The 27,798-nt window shown below is 39.9% G+C and overlaps 1 protein-coding gene and 1 long non-coding RNA gene across 2 annotated transcripts; one reads left to right on the top strand and one right to left on the bottom strand.

The window, feature by feature from the left end:
* Window positions 1–136: 136 nt before the first annotated feature.
* On the bottom strand, window positions 137–6,473 carry obi1 (ORC ubiquitin ligase 1). The gene is made up of 6 exons (XM_030724159.1): window positions 6,276–6,473; window positions 5,977–6,112; window positions 3,823–3,914; window positions 3,281–3,502; window positions 2,607–2,695; window positions 137–1,907 (listed from the first exon to the last, which is right to left on the bottom strand). The coding sequence occupies exons 1-6, from the start codon at window positions 6,345–6,347 to the stop codon at window positions 548–550; spliced, it is 1,971 nt and encodes a 656-aa protein (XP_030580019.1). The 5' UTR covers window positions 6,348–6,473; the 3' UTR covers window positions 137–547.
* On the top strand, window positions 6,301–27,798 carry LOC115776460 (uncharacterized). The gene is made up of 4 exons (XR_004019460.1): window positions 6,301–6,492; window positions 11,526–11,685; window positions 12,357–12,557; window positions 27,705–27,798. It is a non-coding gene; the product is annotated as an uncharacterized LOC115776460 (long non-coding RNA).

Here is a 27,798-nt window from a genome sequence, read left to right as displayed (position 1 = left end):
GAGAGAAAAAAAAAAACGTACACAATACATATTAATCCCCAAAACCAGTGATCACACCACAGTAAGGCCATGCAAAAGAAAAAAGGGCAGAAAGACAAAATTAACCTTTATTTTTTTTTTGTTTTATTTAATGCATTTCTGTTTTATTTCCTAATATACATTACAGTTTTTTATGATAATCACATTCATCTGTCTTGAGTATTGCATACCATAAAAAAGTACTATAAAGACCACATTAGCAGAACATGGAAAACAAGGCTGAAAGTGTATTTGGAAAAATGTCTCAGCCCAAACTACAGTGGAACACAACAGCCTGGGTTAAGAGTAGGACTGTAATCACTAATGAGGCCTATAACCACACTGAACAGAAACTAACACTCCTGTCTTGTTTTAGCTTAATTGATGCAATATCACAACAGAGAAATGACAAAAAGAAACAATAAGTTACCCCCTAGCATCATATTAACACATTTATTCTGAAGCCTGACCAAAACATAGTACCACTGGAAGGAAGCACACCAGGAACAGAGGTTTGGTTTGACATTTTTCACATAAGCTTTGAAAGTTTGGTGGGACTGCTTATGGTAAAGGGACTGTGGGACTTTCTCTTTATTGGCTGGCTGCTGTTCAACGTGTGTCTGTCTCTTATTGTGTTCACAGGTTTACCAGCAGTGCAGCCAGAGGAGGAAGAGGAGGGGTTTACATGATCATGATCTTGGCTTGCTGGAAAGCCAGAGGGACCTGCCTTATTCTCATCTAGAGGATCAAACAGCAAATCAAAAGACAGCTCTTCAGTGTGAGAGGCCCCTCCACGCCCGGCACAGTTAGGCACTTGGACACCATTCTTCCTACCCGACACTAATGCAGCAAAACCTTCCTCTGCAGAGCCTTCTGGAGCTTCTTTGTCTTTGAAGATGCCCTCCATGTTGTCACATGGTTGGGGGTTGTTATGCTTGTTGTGCATCACTAGTTTATCACTATGGCTTGATGAGGCATCGGGACACATTTGAGCCTCTGGAACTAATGCTTTGCCCATGTCTGCGGGAAGAGAGGAATCAGCGGAGAGCGCTGGGCTACAGGAACTCTCACCCTCCAGCATCATGGAGTCCAACTCTGAGATTTTGTTCAGGTAGGCTGCATCCATAGAGGCCTCACTTGACATCTGAAAACTATCAGGTTGATCAACCACAAGATTAGTAGATCCATTAATTGAGCTTCCTTTACTTGAACCTGGACATGGCTGGTCATTAGAGTTGGATTTGTCCCAACCTGCCCAGAAGACAGATTTTGAGGGTTCCATGTCATTTGGAGGCAAGCCTTTGGGGAATTTCTCAAAACCATTGAATTGGTTCTCTAATGTGGTGCTGCTCTTATCAGGACTGGGAACCTCTTCAAAATCAAGCTTCCTCAGATAAGACCCAGGTTTAAATGCAACTTTCTTTTCACGAATGCCAGGGCTTCTCAGAGTCAGGGACCGGAAAGCAGATGACGGCGTACTGGGCATAAAGTCAGAGGAGGTGCTTTCCGAGTCCTCGATTTTCTGCTTTGCTGTCAGATTCTTATTGAACTCCTCGTGAACTGTAGACGGCATGAACATCAAACTGTGACTTCTAGAAAATGTTCCACATTCTGCCTCTGGATTGCTGTAAATCGACTTCCTCTCATTGTCGCTCAAGCTTCTCATCATCATGTTGACTTTCTGCTGCTGTGAGAGAGTTTCCTTTGCAGTCTTGCAACTCCCACATGCTTCCTGCACTTCAAGATATCTCTTCTCAGACACCCTGACCCGATTCTCCAGCTCATCGATGTACTGGTCACTGCGCTCAAGAGCCCTTTTCAAGTGGTCTACGTCACGCTGATACTGCTGAATTTTAGCTTCCAGCGCTGCGACTGTGTATCGACCAAACCTGGGGACAGATCATTTAGTCTTTAATTCACAACAGAAAATTCAAACCTGAGTGACACGTTTTTTTTGTTATTGTATCTTTGAAATGATGAAATGTTGAATGGGCTGATGGTAGTAGTTGGGTATTAGAATGAGAGAAAACCAGGTGCCTCAATTGTACAACCAACTTAGAATCATATTTTATCTTAACTACCTCTTAAGAAAAAGCCACAAAAGTTATTTCTAAAACCTTGTACTGATGTGGAAGTGATCATATCTTTAATCAAACTCGAGACTTGCCAGATGTGAGCACCTTTGTGGTTATGGAGAGGTACTGCAGTTTGAGATGCATGTGTGCCTGAGCAGTTATATCTTACTGCTACACCTCTACACTGCATGCCCAAGCTGCATATTAGGCTTTGATTTGGCAACTTTCCATTTAGTCAACAGAGCAATATGTTGCCCATCTCCTCTGATCTGGTCTTTCCTTCCAAAATGTTTGCTCATCTCATTTGTACCAAAGCTACTCCTGACCAAATTCTTACATGTGCCGTCAGTTTGAGTCAATCTGAGGTGGATTACAAATGGGGTTGTTAAAACCTGCTTATTTTTTTAATTCTCAACATTTTTCATAAATCCAGTACAAGCACACTCAAATGATTTTGACTCTACACTTACATATAAACCTAAGGAGACTTAGAAATGAAGTCAGGATACTTACTTCTGAGGAGATCTGCTTGCAACCTCTGCTTTCAGTCTCATGTTTTCTTGCACAAGGTCAACATTTTGAGACCGCAATGCCTTATTTGCCTAAAGGTAGTAAAGTAAACATTAAAACATTTCCATTATTCAAAAAAAAAAAAAACCAAAACAAGTTGCACTATATGGGAAAAAAAGGTATTGGGCCACATCTTTTAATTTCTGAATTCAAGTATTTTCAGTCCTACTGCCACTCAGGCATTTAAAAATCAAGGAAAAAAGAATTTGAATTTGAGTGTGGTACTACAAAAGAATGCCATCAGTGCAGCAAGTCAGTTTGTCAAATTTCTTATCTCCTACGTATATAATCAGCACAAAAATTGTCCACTGGGAGAATAAAACAAGTAAGCAAGGCTAGTTTCCTTTGCAAAGGCATCAATTTCGTTTTTAAGTAAATAAATAATACTGCAATAATGCCATTATGTTTTTCCTTATATAAAGTATTCATTCTGAACAATCACATGTAATTCACTTTCAAATGTTTCAGTAAAGCATTCTTTATGTAACCAAAGTACAAGAAAACTGAAAGCTTAACTGGATCTACCAGCAAAACAGTACAGCTCTGCTTCAAGGCTCTATTTACTGTAGTACTAAAACCTGCAATGTCCTAAATGGTGCAGGCTGCAGGCTGCATACCTCTTTAAGCTTATCCATGTCCTTCTTTACTTTATCACAGACATCTGTGGCAGCTCGCAGCTTGTTTGTCCACTCTTCCAGGACAAACGGGGCGACCCTTTTGTCATCCAGTTGCACTGTATTAATACTGCAAGGATCCAAAGCAGTCTTCAGTTGCTCCTCCAGGCTTTGATTTTTAGTTTTCAGCTCCTCGTTTTCCCTCATGAGCCCTTCAATTTCCTCCTGTTAGAGACGTTTTTATAAATTGAAAACAGCATTTAGAAACAACATTTAATGGGTCTTCTTCATAAGATGCAATACAGTGAGCCAGATATTAGTTTAGCTGGGATTAAATAAAATGTTTTTTTGCAAGTACAAAGTGGGACACTACATTGTAATCAAGAATAATCCTTTTTACAGATTCTACAGAATTCAGCATGCCCCATTCCAGCATATTCTAAAATTTCTGTCATAACCCTCTTGATTCATGTCCAACAGCCTCAAACTGCTTTTTACAGCAGAAAAAAAAGGCATACTTAACATAACAGCATGTAAAGCAATACCTCATACTCTCGTAAAAGCAGTTCGCCTCTTGTTTTTCTGAGACATTTTCTCCTAGAAGGACTATCACTGTGATCACCCTCATTTGTTCCTCCTGTAACAGAAACACACGAGTACAGTAAACAGTTAGACACAATGTGTTTTGTGATCTGATGCGTTAAGTAATATTCCAGGTAACATCAGCTGGCTTTTATGTGCCTTTCCTGTTGCCTTAGCACAGCAGTAGAGTAACAAAGAAGTCATTTAAAATGTGGGCAAACTAAGTGCACAAGGAAACTGTGACTGATTTTCATAAGGAAACAATCTTGTAGCCCTGTATTTGTCGCACAATTTTTTTTAGTCAAATGCTCCAATTTTGAAACAGTTAACATTAACTCTCTTTTTAATACAAAGATTAGTCTTATTGTTTTAAGATGTATTCCCCAAATTAGATTAAAGTTATGGAAATCTCAAAAAATATGCTCTCTTTATTTTGTTAATTTAATCTTGTCATACAAATGTATGTAGGAGCAACAGTCAGACACTTAATTAGGAACACCTTCCTAGTACCAGGTTGGACCCCCTTTAGCTTTTAGAACTGTCTTAATTCTTCGTGGCATACATCAACAAGGTGCTGGAAATATTCAGAGATTTTGGTCCATATTGACATGATAGCATCACATGGTTGCTGCACATCTATGATGGTCTCCAGGAGGCAATAACAAGGTCAGAGACAGCCTATGATTGCTCCTCCTTTCTTCATTCTCCATCAAGTCAGGATCCATCAAAAGTGCTCTATTGGATTTAGATCTTTTTGAGTACAGAGAACTCATTGTCATGTTCAAGAAAACGGTTTGACATGATTTGAGCTTTGTAACAGAGCATGTTATCCTGCTGAAAGCAGCCATCATTAGATGGGTCCTCTGTGGTCATAAAGGGATGGACATGGGCAGCAACAATACTCAGCTTCTTTGTTCATAGCTTTCAGGAGTGGCACTTGGTGTGGTCTTCTGCTTCAAGGTTGGACATATGCATGCAGAGATGCTCTTCTTCATACAACCAAGGGGTTGCAGCAAGTGGTCATTTGAGTTACTGTTGCTTTCTTATCAACTCGTTTTACTCTGGTCATTCTTCTCTGACCTCTGGTATCTACAAGACATTTCCCCCCCCCAGAGAACTGGTACTCACTGGATATTTTCAGAATATTCTCTGTAAACCCTAGAGATGGTTGTGTGGTAAAATCCCAGAAGATAAGCAGTTTCTGAAATACTCACACCAGCCAGTCTGGCACCAACAACCACACCATGTTTAGAGACACTTAAATTCTCTGTCTTCCCATTCTGATGCTCTATTTAAACTTCACCAGGTTCCCTTGACCATGTCTATATGCCTAAATGGACTGAGTTGTTGTCACATGATTGACCGATGAGATATTTGTGTTAACAAGCAGTTGAACAAATGTACCTAATGAAGTGGTCAATGATATTAAAGTTCAGGCTGCACATATTAAATAACTGCAATAATAAACTTTTTTTTGCAAGAAATACACTAGTGAATGACTTTGGGGCTAAGCTGGGCTACATGCCTGCATGTCGGTGAGTACTGTCTGGCCATGTTGCAAAGAAATCCAACTTGAACTGACTAACAAAAACAGGGAGAAATAAAACAGGTCTGTATAATCAAAAATAAAATCACAGAATCCAATCCAATATTCATTCATCCCATAAGTTCAAATCAAACCTTAAAATACTTTTTTTCAGCATAGCAATTTTAGATATATTAGCTCACGCTACTGTTGCTCGCATAAACTGTATGCTTTTTGGTTTGTGGATTGAGGAATACAGTTTTACAGACTGACGATAAGCCTGCAGTAAGAGAGTTCAAGTCCCTGTCAAACGATTAAACACTGTAAACAATGCGTGAGTTACTGAAGGAGTCATTTTCATGCTGACTTATTGTGAAGCTGCAACAAGTAAATCTAACTATATGTGATGAGACTTGCATTATTAACTTAAATATTGCTAAAAACAAACGTTACAGCTGGCAGAACCTTGACTGCAAAACTCGAGGCCGTGCTTTTACTTGGAGCATAACGAAGAGAAGACTCAGCTGTGAGATGCTCACGTCTTCTCTTTTGCTACAAACCTGCTTCCCTTTGTGCGCCCGCAACTACTCACCGATGATCTCCCTGCAGGGGTTTTCTGCTGTGATGGGGACTCTGCAGGTGGGACACTGGTTAGCTTTCTTTAACCACATTTCCATGCAGGACGAGCAGAACACGTGGTGATTGGAACAAATGACCGGCTGTCTAACCTGTACCGAGAAAAACACCAGCAGATTAACTCTGGGATTCACAACAAACAACGGTCGCCTCCATTTAACCTGTGCAGGCAGCAGTTTGTTTAACGTCCGCTGCGCGTTAACGGAAAAAAACAAAAAAGGACGGGGGTGGGGGGGGGGGGCGAACTGCATTTACCTTTCCGAGGCATATCTGGCAGGAAATTGGCAACGTGAGAGAAAGAGTCGATGTCTGGTAGTTCAGAGCCATAGTTTCATAAACGTACAGGACATGCAGCGAACTTCCCCCAAAGAGGTACAACTCCCCCACCAAACCTCCGCGCAGCGCGCCAAGCCTCGCTGCTACGGGAAGCCAAACGGGTCAAAAGGCTGTAAGTCGCCAACACGCGAAACAGGTAACAGTTGGCTGTCGACCCATAGTTTTTAATTGCTATTATTTACACCTGGGTTTGACATGTCTCCCTAAAGAGGTTTTGCTGAGTATGTTGTTTTAATGTCTGCTAGTCACTGTTGAGCCGAGGCATAGTAGCTTTATCATTTGCCAGTGTTTAAAAAAAAATTTTTTTAAATCAATGGAAAAACATTACTAGTCGTGGAGTGGCCTGATTAATGCCAGACCTGCTGAGTCAAGAAATCATTTAAATAGAACCTGTCTGACAAAGTGAAGTAGACGAAAAGATCTCAAAAAGCAACACATCATGCCATGATCTAAAGAAACTCAAGAACAGATGAGAGACAAAGTCACTGACATTTATCAGTATAGAAAGTGTTACTAAGCCATTTTAAAGTCTGGACTTAAATCAGGTTGAGATGATTTGGCATGATCTGATGATCGAAGGTTCCATCTCATCGACTGTATATCAAAGATGGCCGTGGCCACCGCAATCTCATCCACTGGTTTCTTGACTGTTGCTAAGTTGAGAGGAGTCCTAATGGACTGAGGCCTAATATAAATACAGTAATTATTGGTGCTCCAAGTACAGAGCTCATTTAAGCAAGCATTTATGTGTTGAGCATCCACTGATGATTATAACAACAGTGACTAACGTTTTACACCAATGTATATGCTGGGGCTTTTGGTTTATTGTGTGCTGAGTAACGTGTTTGTCTCTATTAAAAAATAATGCAATCATTAATAATTTGTTGAAAAGGCAGACTTAATTTTACATATAATTATTTATCCATATAGTTTAAACACTATTTCCTATTTTGGCCATGCATTTAATCATTTTCAGTTTAGTTTTAAGTTACTATCTTGTATTTGGGAAAATGGTGCAGCGGCAGTTGCACATCACTGCATTTTGCAATGCAAATATGACTATGTGCACATATGATACAAACTACAACATTTTCCATCACCGAATACACTCCTACAGTTGATGGGCAAGACGGCTGTATTGCCTATAAAAATCTATAAAGCTACCTTTCATCCAGGGGATTGCTGAAACTTTGGGTGTAATTTGCATCTCACAGATTATACTGGTATACTGGTAAATTATTTTAAAAATGAACCTCAAATATAAAGTCCTAAAAGGGTTTTCAATGGTTTAATGTAGTAAAAAAATAAATAAATAGATATTAAATTTCCAGATATACAGCAGCACAACCGATGCTTTCTATTTGGGTTATACTGTAAACAAATATAGCTGTTCTCTAGTAACTCTTGTATTATTTACACAATGAACTTCTGGCAAAACTTGAAGTAGAGGATAACTTACTGAATAGGAAATATTAAGAAATTTGTTTTTTTTTGTTTGTTTGTTTTTTACTAGGTCAGCTCCCAGTAACAACAGGATATTTAGCTTTATTGTTTTTGTAAAATGATAAACCACAACAATGTCCAAATATCAAAGGAAAAGAACTAAGTGCAAGTTGAAAATCCCTAATTAGATGCCACAAATGTCTAATTCATTCAGTTAAAGAAGAATGCACTGCAATATTTTATCGGCCTAAATGATCTAATTTTTAAATAACAATACAGAGTGACCTAATATTAGCATAATTTCCACTACAAATATTTCAAATGACATCTTCCCCACAGCTTAGCCCTCCGGAGCCATTACTCATATCTAAACCAACATGTCCTGTGCACATTGTATCTTAAACCAGGACATCTTCTCAGGATCTAATATGATTAGAATTGACTGACTTCAAAATAACCTTGTACACTGATCCCAGTTTGAAAACATCACCAGTACTTGTTTGATTGTTTTCAGTGGCCTATAAAATGAATCACAGTCTTCCTCTTGTTCTCACTCATTTTTCACCACCAGAGAACATGTGGAGTAAATGTATGTGATGAATAGTTTAAGTTAAATAAGTTGGAGAGCGACTTCAGTGCAGAGTCAATTTACATGCCATTATTCAGTGTTACTTTTTACTATCCCTCTACAATGAGAATATATTAATGTATACAGACTTTTGAAACAGCAGGCATATACTAGCAAGAATATATTCAAATATTTTTAGTAACCGCATCTGATTTGGACTGAAAAAAAACAGTGTGGATGTTAGGTGCAAGCTTTCATATGAGCCTATATTAATCTCAATATCGAAAATGACTTCAGAGAGCGCCTAACATGCTGTCAGAGATACTTTTCAGTGTGCCACAGCAAGCCTGCAAAATTGTAAAAGAAGTGGTTAATGAATTTACTCCAGGGTAACCTGTCCTAAAATAACCAATATCAGACCAAAATGAAAGAAATACTCATTGTCCCACTGCGATTGCTTTGCTTTAGAGCAGGCCAGTCATTAATTGGTGACAGTCAATTAATCACAGCTGGCACAGACGGCTGCATCTATTGATCTTGTCCCAGCACTTATTTTTCATCCCTAAATGACACCGATTGCCATATTTGACCAGCATGTGTAATGGACAGTGAAGAACCAATGACCCAAGTGTCATTCTTGTCACTGGTTGGGATCTCGATCCCCTCCCCCATCTCTGGCAAATAGCATCTTTACCATTTAGCTCAGAAAGGTTTAGACTGCCCTAAGAGCACAGCAGCGAAACAGTGTGCTCTGGTGCTCAGATGACCTTTTCTGTTTAAGGCTTAATCTCTGACAAATGCTTGCTTTAATTAGCCTGATACCCCCTGCCTAGACTGCCTCCCCACTCTCTCTCTCTCTCTCTCTCTGTGCATGTAGTTTTCTACTTTTCTCTCCCTCCCTCTTTCCGATTTGACTTTTGGAAATCCTCAAACTCTCATCAGTGTGATTTATACTGAAATCAAGTGACAACTGAGTAGCCAGAGGTAAAGAAGATAATAAATTTAAAAAGGGGTGTAAAACCTGCCTGATATGTTGTTGTTCTATAAGAAAATAATAATGTGCCCTTTTCAATACATAATCGTGATTGTGAGATTCCAGGATATTTTCTTACAAGTTCCAGTTGAACTGCAGTATATTATATTATCCAAAACACTGTAGTTTAGAAGGGATGTGTGAAACAACACAATAATACAAATCAGTACACATAATGAACATCTAGGACTGTGTGAGACCACAGAACAAAGAGAAAGAGGTGGGTTTCAGATCAGGATTTCTAGGAGTAAAGATTAGCCAGGGCACATTAGGAGGCTTAAGGTAAAACACAACAGCAACCTGCATGCCTCATCTATTGATCAGGCTTCATCAGAGAGGGGAGAGTATATCAAAGTAAGTGTGTGTGTGTGTGTGTGTGTGTGTGTGTGTGTGTGTGTGTGTGTGTGTGTGTGTGTGTGTGTGTGTGTGTGTGTGTGTGTGTGTGTGTGTGTGTGTGTAATATTTGTAAAAAATAAAAATAAATATATCAAATATGTAATTCCAGGAGAAGAAGTCGATGCAGATTCTTCTTGTCGCAAATTAAATTGGGCAAATGTTGCTGATTGGTTTATAATACTGTTGAAATCAAATCCTCTCACAGCCTCTGCTTCACCCGGATCATGCATCCCTCCCACTGCAGGAGCAAACACAAGTAAAAGAGATGCATGGCTACAAATCCCTGTTTTATTGGAAAGGGGCCTAATTATTAGGATGTAAGTCAGGCTGTGACTGGAGGGCCGTCTCCTTGATGCGGGCCCGGTTTATATTTATCCCCTTCTCTGCAGCTACAGCAGCAGTGCCACCATCACTACCAGCAGTGTGTGGCGCTTTTATTACATCGCCCACAGGCAGGTTCAGCCCTGTCACAGTCACACACATTCAGGCATACACAGACACACACACACATTCACACAGCCTGCAGGACCGGCAGCCAGTTGAGTCCCCTCCACAGCAGAGTTGCCCCGCATCCCCATGCAGCCCCACAAGGGCCCATGGGACAGTGGAGGGAGGGAGCGGGTATTATGGTAATACTATGGCCTGCTGCTCCCTTCCCCTCTCCTGCAGCACAGCTGGGAAAGACCATCATTACAAGTATTGTAGCAATCTGTTTAAGAGGGACACATTGGAGAGATTGGGTGACAGAGAGAGGATGAGTGCTGCATACATAGATCACATAAAATATGATTTAAATGTGTGTGAGGGGACCAGGAATAAAATGCAAAACTTGTTATGAACACCTTATATCAAGTCTACTGTCAAAATGGCCAGCTGTAAATCTCTATTTTCCCCTTTTTACTTTTTTATTTTATTAAAGGTTTCTTGTGTTGAGCTGGTCATATCTCAAGATAGGAGGCCTGTGGCACATAAGGAATAAATAGGACATAAAGTACTTGAATCTCTAATGCCTCATATAGCTTTACCAATCTATATTGTAGTGTGTCACAAGCTGGAAATCCATTAGAAACCGACAGAAATCAAACAGCCTTGAAATGCTGCGACTGCACTGCTGTTAGGGTCAAATGACCCTGATTTCATGTAAAAATTCACCAACCAATTATTTTTAGACACAAAATGTATCAATGAGATATTTCTGTGGTGTCTTTATGCTAACCCCTTACAACACGTCTCACATCACAACATATCAGTTTAAATAGCAATAGGTTAATGATTATATATCAAGGACGTCTGATCAGAATAAACAACCTACTCCACTATTCTGAGAGAAGATTAGCCCTTTGACAGAGCAGTCACTCACTGTCAGATTAGGCTCCTCAAAGCCATCCATCTACTTGTTTTGGAGCAAAAGAGCAGCCTGTGAGTCAGAGCCTTCCTCAGACTCCATCATCCTCACAGCATTTTTAGGAAACATATCCATTACATCCTCTTTTTTTCCCCTTCTCGCTCCTTCTTGTTCTATTTCCAGCTCAGTTTTGAACAGAAAGTTCGATTGATAAAGCACAGAATCTATAACTGCACGCAAAGAGGTGAAGGGTTATTGAATATTCTGAAGGCGAACTATTAAAAATGCATATTATCTCATTATTCCTGCTGCCAAATAACTCGAAACTGTATATGCCAGAAGATAGAAAATGGCTCTCCTCGTCTTCTTTTCTTGACCTGACAGAGGGCGCATGAAGAGGAGAGAAGGGAGGGAGGAGAATGGTCTTTTAAAAACTGCCTCACTGCACTAATGTTCCTGAAATCTGAACCCTTATTGGATCTGAAGGGCATTATAAGACAAGCACCCTCCAGCCTCTACCCCTGTTTAAAGGTGAGGACTAAAGGTGAGTGTATTACTGACAACCTAACAGCAGCAGTTCGTATATCATGTTGGTGAGAATGTGTTGTTTATTAGTTATGTCACGCTATTTTCTTTTGTAAAAACAGCCACTAAGAGGGCTTGTGAAATAATGTTCAGAAAAGACATTTGTCAGCACTTACCCTCCCCCTGTGCCTCACTCTTACCACACACACACATGCATTCACATACACACATGCACGTACACACACACACACACACACACACCAGGAGGCCTTATTAATTATTTGTAGCCACTTGACTTCATATTGTGCTTCCAGTGGCTTGGTCAAAGATTATAATTACCACTTCCCTGTTTGTATCATTTTCCATCTCCTGTGCTTTTAGTGCAGTATTACTTCTCTTGTCCCTCTCTCTCCCTCTCTTCCTCCCTCTCTCCCGTATACACAAGACCAAAAGTGCAGGCACATCATTTATTGATAAGACAAAAAGAATGTAATGAAATTATCAATGTTCTTGAATTAATTATGAACATGATTAAGAAAGCTAAAATCTCAGGAGCCAGTCTCTCATTACCCATTCACTCTTAGGGATTGCTTTCATTCAGGGAAGGAGAGGCGAAAAAGCCTTCCAGCAGAGCCCACTCCAGCTCAGCTCTTCTCCCCGTGTGCCTGTCCCCTTGTCTCTTCTTGCCAGGCCAATTGACCAACCCTCCGACAAACCGGCCACCGGCCCACCCGGACGGCTCCCTCGCAACCAGGCTTGTTACTGCGATTTAGCCAGGCGCAGCTAGCTGCCTCATGGCCTCTGACATTTGCGTGGAAAAAAAAAAAAAAAAAAAGAGGATGTGCTCAACTTTCCTGTTCTACACCTGCGATCACACTCTGGGGTCTCGAGGTAAGTGAAACTTCTCTAGTTAGACCTAAACTGCTTCAGTTTAAGGAAACACTTGTCAGTTGTAGCTGTGTTTTCCCACACTTGTGTTTATTAACTGCTACAAGAAATGCCTTCCACTGTTTCACATCGATCAGAGTCGGTGCTTTCTTCATCTTAATTAAGAAAAAAAACTGAAACAACACCACTAATATTACTAACTATTAAAAATACACACATCGTGCTACACTTCCATCAGACTGATTAAAATGCTTGACTAGAAAAACTGAATTGGTGGTAAATCATTCTCTGTAATACACTGATAAAATACATGTTGCATATTAAAAGTTAAATTGAAGGATTGAATCTGTTTCTTATGTAGTCCATTTGTTTGATTCTGTTACCCCAGTGGTAATGTGTAACTACTTCTGCTATGGACTAAATTAAGAACTGATTATTTCCATTGTGCAATTTATGGCTGATATGAAGTGAACTGCTGTACCTCTATCACACAACTATGGGTGTTTACTCAGTGAAGTATGAATAAATCTGAGATCCTGCTGACACCAAAAATGCATGTGAATTTACCTTTAAATAATCGAATCTATCTGCAGTGATCGATTTTAATCTGTGATTTTTCTTTGTAAAATTCCCACTTTGTAACAACGAGTGTAATTTTTTATGACGTTTAACTCATTTCAGCAGCTATTTATCCATTTATATTCAGTGAGAGCAATAGAAATGCTCAGCAAGAGCTACATATATTCAGTTCACTCTAGCTTTCTTTTGCTCTGTCACATGGGACAGTATATGGGGCAATACTCCCCAAAGTATTGGGAGTTTCAAACAAAGTCTCTCTTTTCTAACTGTCTTTCTAGCTTTCACTACATGTACACACTCTCAAATACAAGCCTGCACACAGTCATGCTTAATCATACTGTAGATATAGAAATATAAACCTATGTTTTTTTTTTCCTCACTTCTCAGTCCAAATAGAAAGTAGACACACCTACACATGGAAACACCACAGTATATTCACAATAACATGTACACAGCTTATTCATCTTGCAATGCTTCATGTTACTTTATGAAATACAGTTAATGTTTAAGTGATAAACAATTTAAGGTGAAATGCAGAAGATATTCAGGCTTACAGGCTTACAATTTTACCGACAACGACAGTATGATATTCAAAGAAATATGCTGAAGAGAAATATGTGCAGCTTTTTTCTCTCTCTTTTGAAAATGATTTCATGATTTCTGCCTCAGTATCCAAAAAAGAAAAAAAAAAAAAGATTCACTTTAAGAAAGCAAAAACAAGAGAGGAAAAGAGAGATCTTAGGGGTTAATGGCAATCCTCCTGTCCTAGGGATTGATCCGAGTATTGGATCGCCCATAAAGCTGCAGTTACTGGATATTACCCTCCCGCTATCGGCCTGCAGTGATGGCCTGGATAAGAAGTGCTTACCAAAGAGGATGCTCCTTCAGGGCAGATACAGTTTCCCAGCCCTCTGGGAACAACAACCCCATGCCTGCTGCTTGCTCAGGAACTTTCTTCCTCATTGAGTAAATCCAGGACTCTTATCAAGTTACTGGCCTAGTGAACTGCTCAAAAATGTTTAAACCTCCTTAGATTTTGAGCTGTGTGGGGAAAAGGCAGTAATCAAATGGTACCTGTGTTTCATAGATAAGGGTGTTGATTGTTTGGTTTGGTTTTATGTCGGATGAAATGGGGGTTATCGCGGATTCAGTTCTGAGCAGAATGCACTTTTGTAGATTTTTACTGGGTTAGATTGCAAAGTTGCTGAGTTACTCCTAAGAGAGCTGTTTATTAACAGAAAGTTTACTTTATTTTATCCAGACATCATTAACTTTGGCTTAACTAATTATTGCAATTGCTTAAAAAAGTCCTTAAATGGGCATGCTTCAAGAGGCTGTCCTCCAGCCAGTCCTGTCTGTTGTAGTTTTCCTTGAGATTTGTTTTGGGATTTGTTGATTTCAAATCTGTGCCGAGGTGGGCAGCTCTACCCATGAGCATCTGCTGTATGTCTCTCTGTGGTATTACCCATGAAGCACCTGGCTCGTGGCACACACCAGAAACCAGAGCCCAGATGGCAAGCTAAGCAGGCTAATTATTTCAACACAAAACTCCAATGTCCCACACCAACACTGTGGAGCCGCTTTGGCATTCTGCATTTCTGTCTCTAGATCTGCCGAAGAGGATGTCTGCCATGGAACTATAAAGATGTCAAGTGGGTAATAATAGTCATAGACAGGCCCCCATACAGTGCTTGGCATCCAGATGTAAGGTTGGTCATAAGTGGTCTCCTTTAGAGGAATAGAGGCATTTGGAAGCATTTAATGGGGCATTGTTTTTGCCCTCATTGATGCAAATTCATACTCATAATATTCCAGCGTTGATAATAACATAAGCTTTTGTCAGTCTTTTTTTTTAATCCACTCATGAATATAAGCAGCTAGAAAAATGCTGACTCAGATTCTTGACAGTATTTGATAGCATCGGAAGCAATAGAAGCTGATTTTTTTTCCCCCCTTCAACACATGACCACAATATGAAGCACAGTATAAACAAGATTTTATTTTATTTTTTTTTTATTAAAAGGCAGGCATTCATCCTTTCGCATATTTTTTTAGCCACCATCAGACTGTAACATCTTGTTCAGCCTCCCTGTTCATTCATTTATTTACAGTTTTCCATTGTGTCCCCTGGTAACCATAGAGAGGTGTTGTAATGTCTTCAGATGACACACCGAACCAAAATCACTCACTTACCCCCTCTGTAATGGTGCTGTATCATCTAGGACACGGTGTGTCCTTGTTTCAATTACAGCAGCACACCCAGCTCATGCACTACATCCTGTTTGTATATGGCATAACAGGCTCAGCACTGTCGATTCAGTTTTCAAGAATCAACTGACAGTTACAAGCTCTGAACTACTGCAGGTGTAGTGAACTGCAGGCTTTAACCAAATTACTCCTGGTCTGGTAATCAAGCTGTGTCAACATCTTTATCTAACATCAGAGGCAGCAGTTTCGCTCTACATCCTCTCAGAGGTTGATGAAGTGTTGCCATTAGAGTGCATCTCCTGCCTCTTCAGCCACATCAGAGCAAGACTTGGTTGTGCTTGATAAAGCTGTCACTTAGAACAAGGTGCAGCGGCCACAGTGATAACCTTCTGACTCCAGCATTACAGACTCCACTAGTGGGAGGACAGCCCGTGTTTTTATCTATTGGTTCTTGTTGGAGAACTTTATTGCTGGCTATAGCCATTGTATTTTGAATTTTATAGACATGAAGAATATGGATTGACATCCAAAATGAGTAAATTAGGAGAGGTGTTAAGCAACTAGCGATCCTCTGACACCACATCCAGCTTCTCACAATATTTATTGCAAACATTTCCTGTTAAATCTCAATGCTGTGCTGTGTAGTTTTTCTGTTATTTTGCACTGTTTAAGAGCTGAAATATTTATGAATGTCCAGCACTTTAAAATATTTTACTATCACCTATTAAGGCTAATAAGATGTAGATAGCCAGTATTGGCTGTCAGAGATGTCAGAACATGTACATTCAAATAATTTCATTTATTGTAATGTCCAGCCGCTAATTACAGTTTTACATGAAAAGGAAATTGCAAAACTATTTTGTAGACTCAAACTCAGAGTCAAATTAGCTGAAGTAAAGCAATAAAGACTCTAATTTGTCCCAGTACAGTTCTATCTCATCCTTTTGCCCCCCTCCTCCTCTTTCCCTCTCCCTAAAGTGTATCCCATCTGCTTTGGGGACCTCTCACCAGCATGCGAGAGCAGGATAAGCACACCATTTCCCTGTCAATACTTTGCTATTAGCCTCTGCAGATCCATATATCACTGAGCTGTAGGGCATGAGCTGGAGTAGGTTGTGTTCTTCTTATCTGAATGACCAAGGCTGGGGTTCTCCTCTCTGCCCTGCACTTTGATTTATCCAGCTAGTAGGTTAATGAGAGATAGAGGCTGGCCCTTTGCTCTTATCCTGGGTGGTGGAGGGGTATTTGCAAGTAGAAGGGTAAAAAAGAGTAAGAAAGGGACCACATAATCTATTGTAAGAGAGTTTTCAAGAGCAAATGAGCAGTGGTGAGAAAATGTGTGTCAACCCTTGGAAATACCTGGTTTTCTATTTTAACTGATCAATTCTAATGTTGTATAGACAAAAATTTGCTTTTACTGCTAATAACACACAAAGGCAACAATTTTTCTCTATTAAAATGCTAGTTGAAAAAGTAAGTAATTTAGCTTTAATAACTGGTCAATATTGTTTTTGTTTTTTTTAACTTAGCAAAAAACATAAATAAGCTTTTCCAGAATCAGTGATTCAGACATGCACAGCAAGAAATTTTGGTCCATTTTTCCTTACAGCCGTTCCTCAGTTCAGCCACATCTATAGAATATTTCTTTCTGTTAGCCTGGACTTCTTCTTTGTCTTTATTTATTTATTTGTTTGTTTTATTGCACTGAGCATTCTGTGTTGTACTATGTAATTCATCTGGGCTTGTCCAGGTCCAAGATCCAAGCTTTTAACACTTCTCATGTAGCAAAAGTTTAAATCAAAAGGAAAATAAATGTTAAAGCAGTTCCATTGTTTTGTTTGTTTGCTTGTTTGCCTGTTTTTGGATTTTTTTTTTTTTTTTTTTTTTTTTGGTTGGTTCATTTCTTTGTTCATGTGCATGTCTGCATTTTGAGTGAAGTTTGGTGAAGTCTACAAATCAACTGTGATATTGGTGTTGACATGGATGACAGTACACACTCACTTTAAATGACTGAAAAAAGATAATGCAAACAATATCCTCTGTTTTAACAGCAGTTATTGGGACTGACAGGAGTGTGATCTACAGTGTAATTACAAGCCTCCTGTGGAGAAAGAAAAATTATGGGTCTCATGACGACCCCATCTGTGGCAGCTTACACCTGAACTGAAATGTTATATTTCTTCATATTCATGGACAAGATGAGTATGATAAGTAGTGTGTAATGATAAGAGGCTAGCCCTAAAAAGAGATGTGTTGCTTTTCAACACTTCCCTAGATATGTGAGTTGCATTGCCTGTTACATCAGTGAGTTTATGACCTGCAGATATTTGGCCTCAATCCAGTAAGAAACTGCCTAATGAGCAAGCTGTGTCAGAGTCTCTTGCAGCTCCCTCTCAGCAGTCTGCCTGTACAGTTTGGTGTGCGTGCGTGCGTGCGTGCGTGCGTGCGTGCGTGCGTGCGTGTGTGTGTGTGTGTTTCCAAAAAAAAAAAAAGTGAAATTCTCTATGTTGAAGGCATTTAGCTGTGGGATAGAGGGGGAACTCAGGAACTCACACACACAAGCACAACAGGGGAAGACAAACCACTGCCAGATAAATGTCCTACTTAACTATTACACTGCAGAACATTTGAACAAGAAGACAGACCGCTCCCCCTGCTTCGTTTTCACACACACACACCTTCCATGAAAATACCCAGCATATGGTTGTATGCTTCTAGCTTGTTTCCCAAGGCCAGTTTCCCAGCTGGCTCCCGGAGAGAACAGAGAAAAGGGGAAGAGAAACAAGGGCTTAAAGAAATACAGGACAAGTGAAAGGAAAAGGAAACAAGGAGATGTACAGAAATGAGAAGGGCAAGAACAGAAAATATGGGGGAAACGAGAAAAAGTAGCTGAAGGAGTTGCATGTGCCTCCCATCCCTATTCAGCCTGTGACAGATGTATCACAGGTTCAGACTGTTAAGTACCTGATAATTGGTTTGCCTGTGAGGCATCAGTCACTACAATTCTGTAGCAACTAACAAGGCCCTATAGGCGATGACAGCCTTTCTCTGTGATTTACACAAGGTCTTATAAAGGTGGTCCAACACCCTCCCAGACTTTTCTTTTTTAACAGCATCAAAAGAGTAAGCTACTGGCAGCATATCGTTGCACTTCATCTGTCAATATTGATCCCACAAACAGGAGTTTATTCCAAAAACTGTGGGTTATGAAATGTGGCTCAAAGCACTTTTACACACATTTTGAAAACCTGGATCTGGTGTATGAGTTCCAGTCATCATTAGATTGATTAAAAAAATAATTGTTTTTGCTGTTTTTACTTCAACAGGTCCACGGGCTTCACAGTTTGTTTTGAGTGGCGCACAGAAGGCTCATACTGTACGAACATCTTATAGGTATGCTCATAATTTCTAACACATTAATAAATCGAGGAATCTTTTTATGTCTGCCTGACTGTTCTTTGACAGCTGCTCGTCCCATCAGCTTCAGGCTTTGGGTAATACTAGAGCAAGTGCTGTGTTTAGTTTGAAGTTGTTCACATAAGTGGTGGTCCCATTTTTGTGGCTTTTAGTTTCCCCCTGTTGCTAGGCAGCAGGCAGTTTTGTGACCTCATAGGTGATGTCACAAATCTCCATGTTGCCTAGCAACCAGTGTGGGGCGTCATTATCTGTGATCTCACAGTTCAGATAAGAGTCAGCAGTTCAGATAGCATAGTTTATAAGTAAACCTCTAAAAGTAGACAGCAATGTGATGCCAGGTCAAACCTGAGTTTAACTACTAACACTGACTGCCTTTGCTTGTGATAACTTGCCTTTAACAGCAAGTAGAGCACTGGTACTATAATCATAGAAATGCTCATAATAATGCAAAGGAAATCATTTCATATTAACAGAAGCTTCTGTCCACAAAAGGAAAGTTTTAAAGCATTCAACATAAGACCAGAGACAATTGTAGGAATTGTTATTAAAATACTTTTTTCTTTAGATCCAGTAAACATAAATTATCCATCCTCTTCTCACCCCTGACATTTACAAATTGTCTATAGTTTTATTGCATACTGAGTTTCAGTGTAAAAGAACAGCCCATATGTAATCTAATAAATAATATTTTCTTTACCATTTTGCTCTAAACCGATATTCCTTTTGCTGTAAATGTGCAGATAAGAAGAATGACAATGTCATATAAAATAAAAGGAATTTTTAAAAAAAGATTATTTTCTCTGATAGAGTAGATGCTATATTTTTCTGCCTTTGCAAAGAACCCCAAAAATGCTTAGTGAATACAACAGTGGGGCAAAACATCCCACACAAAATACACAACATAGGTGCCATTACTTTTTCCAACCTATGAGATTAGTTCCTATTGTAATTTGACACAGCTGGGAGCTTCAAGAAGTCCTTTCCAGACTGATTCTCATGATCTGAAGGCCCTGCAGACGTCTTCATTATTGTCATGTTTGTGCTGCATTGTCCTTTAACGAGCAATAACTTGCAAAGCCACCTTGCAATCTGTCTTGAAAGGGTTAACATGACTCGCATGTGCCGCCGCCTCAACATCCATCATGGTTCTGTGTAACCAAATCATAGCTTCAATCACAAGGAAGATTAGATAGTAGTCTATTAATCTCCCATATTAAGCAGATCCATTTGTGAAAGCAAACGGCCCAGAGAGGCCATCCTTTCACTTGTTGTCTCTAAATCTGATTAGCAAGTATAACGACATGTTGCTGAGGGTCACAGGAGATATAGATTGGTCCTGCCTGCATCTTACTGGCTTGTGTGTTGGAAGAATGAACAATTTTATGTTCAAGGACTCTTGGGATTCCTGTTGTAGACACCATTATATAATGGTGTGGTGCGTTCATTTTTGAGTATTTTCATTTGCAAAACAACATGCGGTATGTTTTCATTAAAATATTTTGAGTGAGCGTGTCAGTCTTTCCAAAATCTGACATACTTAAATAAATGCAATGCAAATATTTGTTCAGGTCTCAACACTTTCTACGAGAAGATTAATAAACAAGCAGCACACATTTTCAGCATTGTCTGGACAGACTGGCTTTCCAGCTGGAGGTCTAAATAAAAGAGTAGAAATCTGGCGGTGAGTCTGTGCTTCGACGATAAATACTTCTGTCTTTTCAGAAACACCTGCTACAGTGTGAGAGCTGTGGTGCAGCAATGTAAGAAGTCATGGAGCAGTACCAAAGTGTGTAGATACTTCATAAAGTGTAAATCATTTCAAAACCACAGAGCAACAAAAAGTACACTGCATGTTGAAAGTTAAATTGTCATATTGACTTCATGATAGTGCTACAGTAGAGCTTAGGAGGAGACATAGATTGCTGTATGCTTGATCCATGACCCATTCAGAGGTCGCGGTGTCTGTAATAACCACAGTGATGCATGTAATGATGTAATTGGTCTTTATTTAGCCTTCTTCCCTCTGCACACCCTGAAAGAGGGCTGGCAGTGTCAGTGTCTGTCAGGTATCTGGTTTCTCTTACTGTCTTGGCTGGGACGCAGAGAAGGAGGAGGAAGAGGAGGAATATCCGGTGACAGCGGGGAGCAGTGAGCATGGGGACAGATCTGTTTACTTGGGGAAGTTAATTGATTGGGTGGAAAGGTGGTGAGGGGAGAAAGGAAGAAAAGTAGTTGAAGGGGCAAGGATTAGGACGATATTGATCATGTGACTGCTCCTGCCATAACCTCCAATATGCTTGTGTGCTTTTATTGCACCGTAATGCCGAATGAGACTGTTTCTTGTAAAAACAGCACAGAAAAACAACATGTGCTCAGTGAGGGGGCAAGCCAAGGCAGTGGATCACTAACATAGGGTTTACTCATTATAGATTGATTTTTTTATCTTTTTCATTAACACTTTGGCCTTAACAAAGGGTATGCTAGAGAATATATCAATTTATACTAACCGAACAGCTCAAAAAAATCTATATTTAAATTCATTGACAATTTTGATACATAAATATTTGAGATCAAGGCATCCGTGGAGAGCTTGTCTATTATCTTGTAGAGTCTAACTGTTCTAGTGCGTGTGAGCGGCTTGAATCTATTAGTGTAATGCATATTAGCTCTCCATTGCTTTATTATTGCTTGCTTTTAAAAGCAGTTTTTATTACTCTTAGGAAAGTTTTTTTTTCATTTATGAACATGCAGCACGAGGCAGAGTGCTAAGAAGACAAACAAATATAAGCACAGTCATGTGCATTGTGTCCATCAGGGGAAATAGAGAATGAGATGGTGAACTGCAGTCTGCATGCCATTCACTTTGTACTGGATAGACCACATTAATTATTTAACAGCAAGGCTGCTAGCTATTATTACAGAAAAACAGTGGACTGCATTTGGACCCTTTCCTGGCGTTTGTATGTCAAATACACACCTTGCCCTTGTGGGCATCTTAAAACAAGGGCACACCCAGTAGGTTACATTCAAGGCATGGTGCAAAACTCATTCTCTGCTTTGCAACATCCAATTAACAGTTTAATAATATGAGGCACAGTACGCCTGAGAGAGTAAGACACAAAGCACTTTGTGGCGTGAGTGCTCATTATGCCTCACCACTGCTCGAATACACACGCCTCTATACAGGATGCTTGTCCGTGTGTTTGCATGTCTAAGTACGAGCGAGGCAGACAGGTACAGAACAAGTGCCTCTTTAAAAGAAGAAGGAAAGCTGGCAGATTTGTTTGCCGTGTCATTTTTAGTTCTTGTCTCCTTACGGTCAGTCCATCCAGCCTAGATGGGCATTTCGGTTATTCACTCTGAGGTTATGGTTTTAGATTGAGGGCAAGGCTTGCAGCCTCCTGTCTGTTTTTGAAGGAATCCATTGTCAATACAGATGTAGCGGGGGCTACGATTGTTTGCTGAGTTAATAGTAGTTTGATGATGTCATTGTCAGTGACCTGAAGAGAAATTGACCCCTGTTGTGTGAGTATTTCTAAAATGTCACCTGCACAATTATGGCTGGAGTGTCCCTGGGCTGTTGTATGTAGGGCTTGCTTTATCTGAGAGAGTCACGCTCACACACACAGAAAACGTATTGCTGCAGTTTAATTTGTTGACCCATACCTCCACATCTTCTGAAAACATGTGCCTTTAATGTCAGTAGAAATTAGGTCCCATGTGGTGAGGATGAAATAATTTATTCATCATCAGTGACTTAGATTGTTTCAACATGAACCTTTTACAGATGAAGTATGTATTGGTTCTTTTTAACCACAGCAAAGCATGATATTTTCAGCTGTAGAGTTGTACGGGTAGATTCATTCATTATAAACTAAAAAAAAAAAAAGAAAAGCATAGGTCTCAATTGCATTTACACATGCAGACACACACACACACAAAAAACAAAGAGATAATGTAGATATTGACAGTGGTGTCCATGACAGGGTAGAATTGCTTTCATCAGTCACTGTTGTTACTCCTGCTCAAATGTCTTGAAAGCAGTTCATTTAAAACCTTTTTTTTGCTGACTTGTAAAGATAAATTAATTTAATCCTCATGTTGTTGTTAATTAATACAGCCAGGACAAAAAATAAATAAATAAAACAGAGGTTAAGAAAAAGAGAAAGAAGGGGGACAGGGAAAAAAGCAAATCCTCCAGAGAGATGTATAATTCATGCGCACAACTGTGGGAGAGATTCTGTGTGTGTGTGTGTGTGTGTGGGGGGGGGGGGGGGGGGGGTCTTTCTGAACAGTGTTTTATACTGTAGGATGATCACTGTGTATTTGCTCAATCCCTGTCCCCCTGTCTTTGGGGTTTAGATAGCCAACAGACTGAACTGAGCGCAGGCTGAGATCTGAGTAAGTCATGAGGGCTTTTCTCTTTCTTCACCTGAGGTGAGCTGTGACTTCCACTGTGTGCAGCCAGTGTTAGCACTGAATCTACACTTATATCCTTTTTAGTTTCTTTGCTGCAGTTTTATTATTAGATGAATTTGAGCCATCTTTTTTTTTCTATTTTCTGGAAAATTAATGAGAAGCAATAATAGTGAATCATCATGCTTGAATACATTTGAGACTTTCTAATTAGCATGCAGACACCTTTTCTTGATTAGCTAAACTCAACAGCATTACAGTTTATGCTGTTATTTTATACTGATTATATCACAGATACTATAACACAAATGGTTTTAGATATTGATGTTTAAACTGTTTTACTATGAGTCACCTGTAAAGTAGTTGGCAATCTAAGCATTTGTAATTAGCCTCAAGGTATGAACTAACTTTGCTGGCTTCCTCAACAGTTAGAAATTTGTTATAGTAAACAGAAATGAAGCCACACCTAAATACACTATATTGCCAAAAGTATTCATTCGCCCATCCAAATAATTGAACTCGAGTGTTCCAGTCCCTTCCACGTCCACAGCTGTATAAACCAAGCACCTAGGCATGCAGACTGCTTCTACAAACATTTGTGAAAGACTGGGTCGCTCTCAGGAGCTCAGTGAATTCCAGCGTGGTACCATGATAGGATGCCACCGTACAGAAAGTCCAGTCATGAAATTTCCTCGCTACTAAATATTCCAGTCAATTGTTAGTGGTATTATAACAAAGTGGAAGCGATTATGAATGACAGCAACTCAACCACGAAGTGGTAGGCCACATAAAATGACAGAGTGGGATCAGCAGATTTTGAGGTGCATAGTGCACAAAGGTCACCAAATTTCTGCAGTCAGTCGCTACAGACCTCCAGTCTTTATGTGGCCTTTAGATTAGCTCAAGAACAGTGCGTAGAGAGCTTCATGGAATGGGTTTCCATGACCGAGCAGCTGCATTCAAGTCTTGCATCACAGACAACAACAACAACTTTATTTGTCACATACATATACATACTGTGAAATTCAGTCTCTGCATTTAACCCATCACATATGCAGTATGTAGCACACACACACAGCACAACATGTGAAGCAACCTGGGGAAGCCTTGCTCCTCTAGGCCACCACTCCCTCAGAGCACGATGTAAAGTGTAAGATGCAGTGGTGTAAAGCACGCCACCACTGGACTCTAGAGCAGTGGAGACATGTTCTCTGGAGTGACGAATCACACTTTCCCATCTCGCAATCTGATGGATGAGTCTGAGTTTGGCAGTTGCCAGGAGAACGGTACTTGTCTGACTGCATTGTGCCAAGTGTAAAGTTTGGTGGAGGGGGGGATTATGGTGGGGGGGGTGTTTTTCAGGAGTTGAGCTCAGCCCCTTAGTTCCAGAGAAAGGAACTCTTAATGGTTCCACATACCAGGATATTTTGGACAATTTCATGCTCCCAATTGGGAGTTGAAAGTTGCAACTTTGTGGGAAAAGTCTGGGGATGGCCCCCTTTATGTTCCAACATGACTGCACACCAGTGCACAAAGCAAGGACCATAAAGACATGGATGAGCGAGTTTGGTGTGGAAGAACTTGACTGGCCTGCACAGAGTCCTGACCTCAACCCGATAGAACACCTTTGGGATGAATTAGAGAGGAAACTGTGAACCAGGCCTTCTCATCCAAAATCAGTGTCTGACCTCACAAATGCGCTTCTGGAAGAATGGTCAAAATTTCCCAGAAACACACTCCTAAACTTTGTGGAAAGCTCTTATAGCTGCAAAGGATGGGCCAACACCATATTAAACCCTATGGATTAAGAATGGGATTTCACTCAAGTTCATATGCATGTGAAGGCAGACGAGTGAATGCTTTTGGCAATACTAAAATTGTGTAATTGTGGACACTGCACCTTTTGGTTGCTCTCAGAGATATGTACTTTAGTGCCTGTATAACAATTTGCTCTGCTCTGTGTGATCAGCAGCTAAACTATCTTTCACCTGCTTGACAAAAGAAGATACAAAAAAAAAAACCTCAACCAATTAAAAGAGGTCATTTCTGCTGATCTCTTCCCGAGATTATAATTTGAACTTTTGTTTACCGTGATGAATATATTTTTTTCAAGTATGTGGCTGTTAAGATGTCGAGAACAAACTTTAGGTAACAGCTGCAGTCATCACTTCATCATAAATTATAAAAGTAGAGGATTCCCATGTGTGTGAAATGGCTTTGTTCACAGTTTGTGTCACATCAGTGCATGTTTAACTAGGCAAAACAAAAGCTTTTCAATATTTTAGTGCGCAGGGACCGACAGTAAAGAGACATTATTGTACTGCTGTTCCTGCCTGTCTCGTCCTCTCCTATCTGGTGTCCTGTCCTCTCCCATCCTCTGAAGTACTCTCTTTTCTAAGATTACACCATCCAAACAAACACCAACTCTGAACCCCCTGTCCAGCTCAGCATCTCCATGTCAGACCAACTTTTGCACAGCAAGAACTGACTCACATCCATCTCTCTTCCCCATTTATCATTGTTGTCCATCTGCCCTATGTCATAGGCAGCATAAGCTGCAGTGTACAACCTTTTCTTTTTTTTTTAGCTCCCTCAACTGAGTGTGAAGCATGTTAATCAAATTCCCAACAGGTACACTGAGATTTTGAGTCTCAGAGGTCCAGTAAAAATGCAGAACTGTAAAACTGATTAACGTTTTTTTTTTTTTTTTTTGGGGGGGGGTGTTGAACATATGTGAAAACACACAGGAGAAAAAGACATTTAGAGAGCAGATCACAGAATAAGAGAACAGTTTTCCTTCATATTTATTCACATTTAATTCTTATTTGTAGTTAAGTGAGCAGACCTGCCATCAGATCACAACATTTTTCACACTGACCATTTTTGCACTTGATGCCGTGACCTTTGCATGTATGGAGTTTGCATCTGCTTATTATCATTTTTGTGTACCTCCACTGAGTCAGTCACAGAGAAGGTTCCTGCAGCTCCCCACAATCCACTTTGTGTCCTTGTGCAGGAATTTGTCTGATTAGGCGCTGGCTAATTAGTTCTGACTAGCCAGGCTTTTAAGTCACATGTCATCACGCATGAGTTCTGGTTAAAGGATGGATGGGCGAGACATTAGCTGTCGACACAGAGGAACACTCCTATTGGGACTTTCACTTCTTAGCACTAGTGAACTTCGTCCTAGGGCAGTGGTTTAATTTTTGGGAAATGAATAAATGTCCTGAGGCCATGAATGAGAAGGCACTAAAACAATTTTGTGAAAGAGTGTAATTTATCCTTTTGTTAAAATGATTTGGATTACACAATATCATATATGGGCGACAATTTTAAATTTTTAAATGGGACATGCCTCAAAAGGGCATCACATTTTCATCATGATCATGGTTTTAAATTTTTCTGTGTTTTAGTGGTTAAATATGACAAAATACTAGGCGAGCATTAAGCAAACTGTTTGGTTTTTTTTGTTTTTACTGTATTGAGCAACTAAATTTTTAGGAACCAGTGCCTTTATATCAAGACAGAAACATCTTTATCAAAGTGTAACATGAAGCAAATCATCACAGGTGCACACGAGCAAAGAGGGATTCTTTAGTTCTTATGAATTAAGCCTTCCCACTGGTTGAATCTTTCCCCTGCTGATGCAGCAACCCTATCAGGGTGGATGTATCAAGCAGAAATCACAAGCTGGAAAAAGCAGCTAAAGCAGAAACACGGATAAGTGACAAAACAGCAGAGCACTCAGATATTAATCGAGACATTTTAACTTTGTCATGCGAACATTTGCAAGCTGCAAGGCGCTCTGCTGATGTTTAGCCTGAGGCTGTGACAGACAGGAGGGGATGTTATGCTATCACAGCGTTTGATCACCAGCATCACGGGAACACAGGTATCAGAGAGAGACTCGTATCTCTCACAGCTGTTCAGATTCTGTCGTAGGGCTTGTTTAGATATTGGTGTAAATGGGCTGAGGAAGATTTAACTTTGAAGATATGAGCTAAAATCTTTATTTCCTTCTGATCCCTTTCAAAAGCCGTGCGCTTTAGAGTCAGAGCAGCTTTTTTGAAACGAAGTAAACGGTTCAGGCAAATAAAACGTGCATGAGTCAACAGGAAAAACATTGTCCAGAGCTGTGTGTTAATAGGCTCCACAGTACAATTACTTGGCCCGTGCATAATGGAAGTGTAATCAATGTATGGATCCTGCCCCCTACTGTCAATGATGAAAATGACATCTATAATCAATTAGTGGTGGCTCAGTGTTAAAGGCCTGCAGGCTAACAGCTATTAACAAAAATTTTCCTTTTTCTGGGGGACATTTGTTGCCCATAGCCAGCAATTATCACACATATTACAGCACACTGAAAATTTGCTTTCAATATTTTGTTCATGGTTTATTTTTGGCATTTTCACTGTGTTTGCTTTACTGTTTTAAAGAGCACGAAGAGCAGTTAACTTACTTCAAACCTACTCAGTTGTAGTGTTTTTATTGTCTGCATTTCATTGCTATTTCCTCTTTATCTCATAGAAAAACCCCTTGGAATCAGTCAAGACCGTTCACTCCTGTTATATGCAGGGAACACAGCAACCTCTTCTGGTCAAAAGTGAAAGCAGCAGAGAGT

Source organism: Archocentrus centrarchus, chromosome 3, assembly GCF_007364275.1.
Source record: "Archocentrus centrarchus isolate MPI-CPG fArcCen1 chromosome 3, fArcCen1, whole genome shotgun sequence".
NCBI classification, from domain to species: domain Eukaryota; kingdom Metazoa; phylum Chordata; class Actinopteri; order Cichliformes; family Cichlidae; genus Archocentrus; species Archocentrus centrarchus.
The sequence above is the reverse complement of the archived record's forward strand: the minus strand, read 5'-3'. Positions and strand labels throughout refer to the sequence as shown.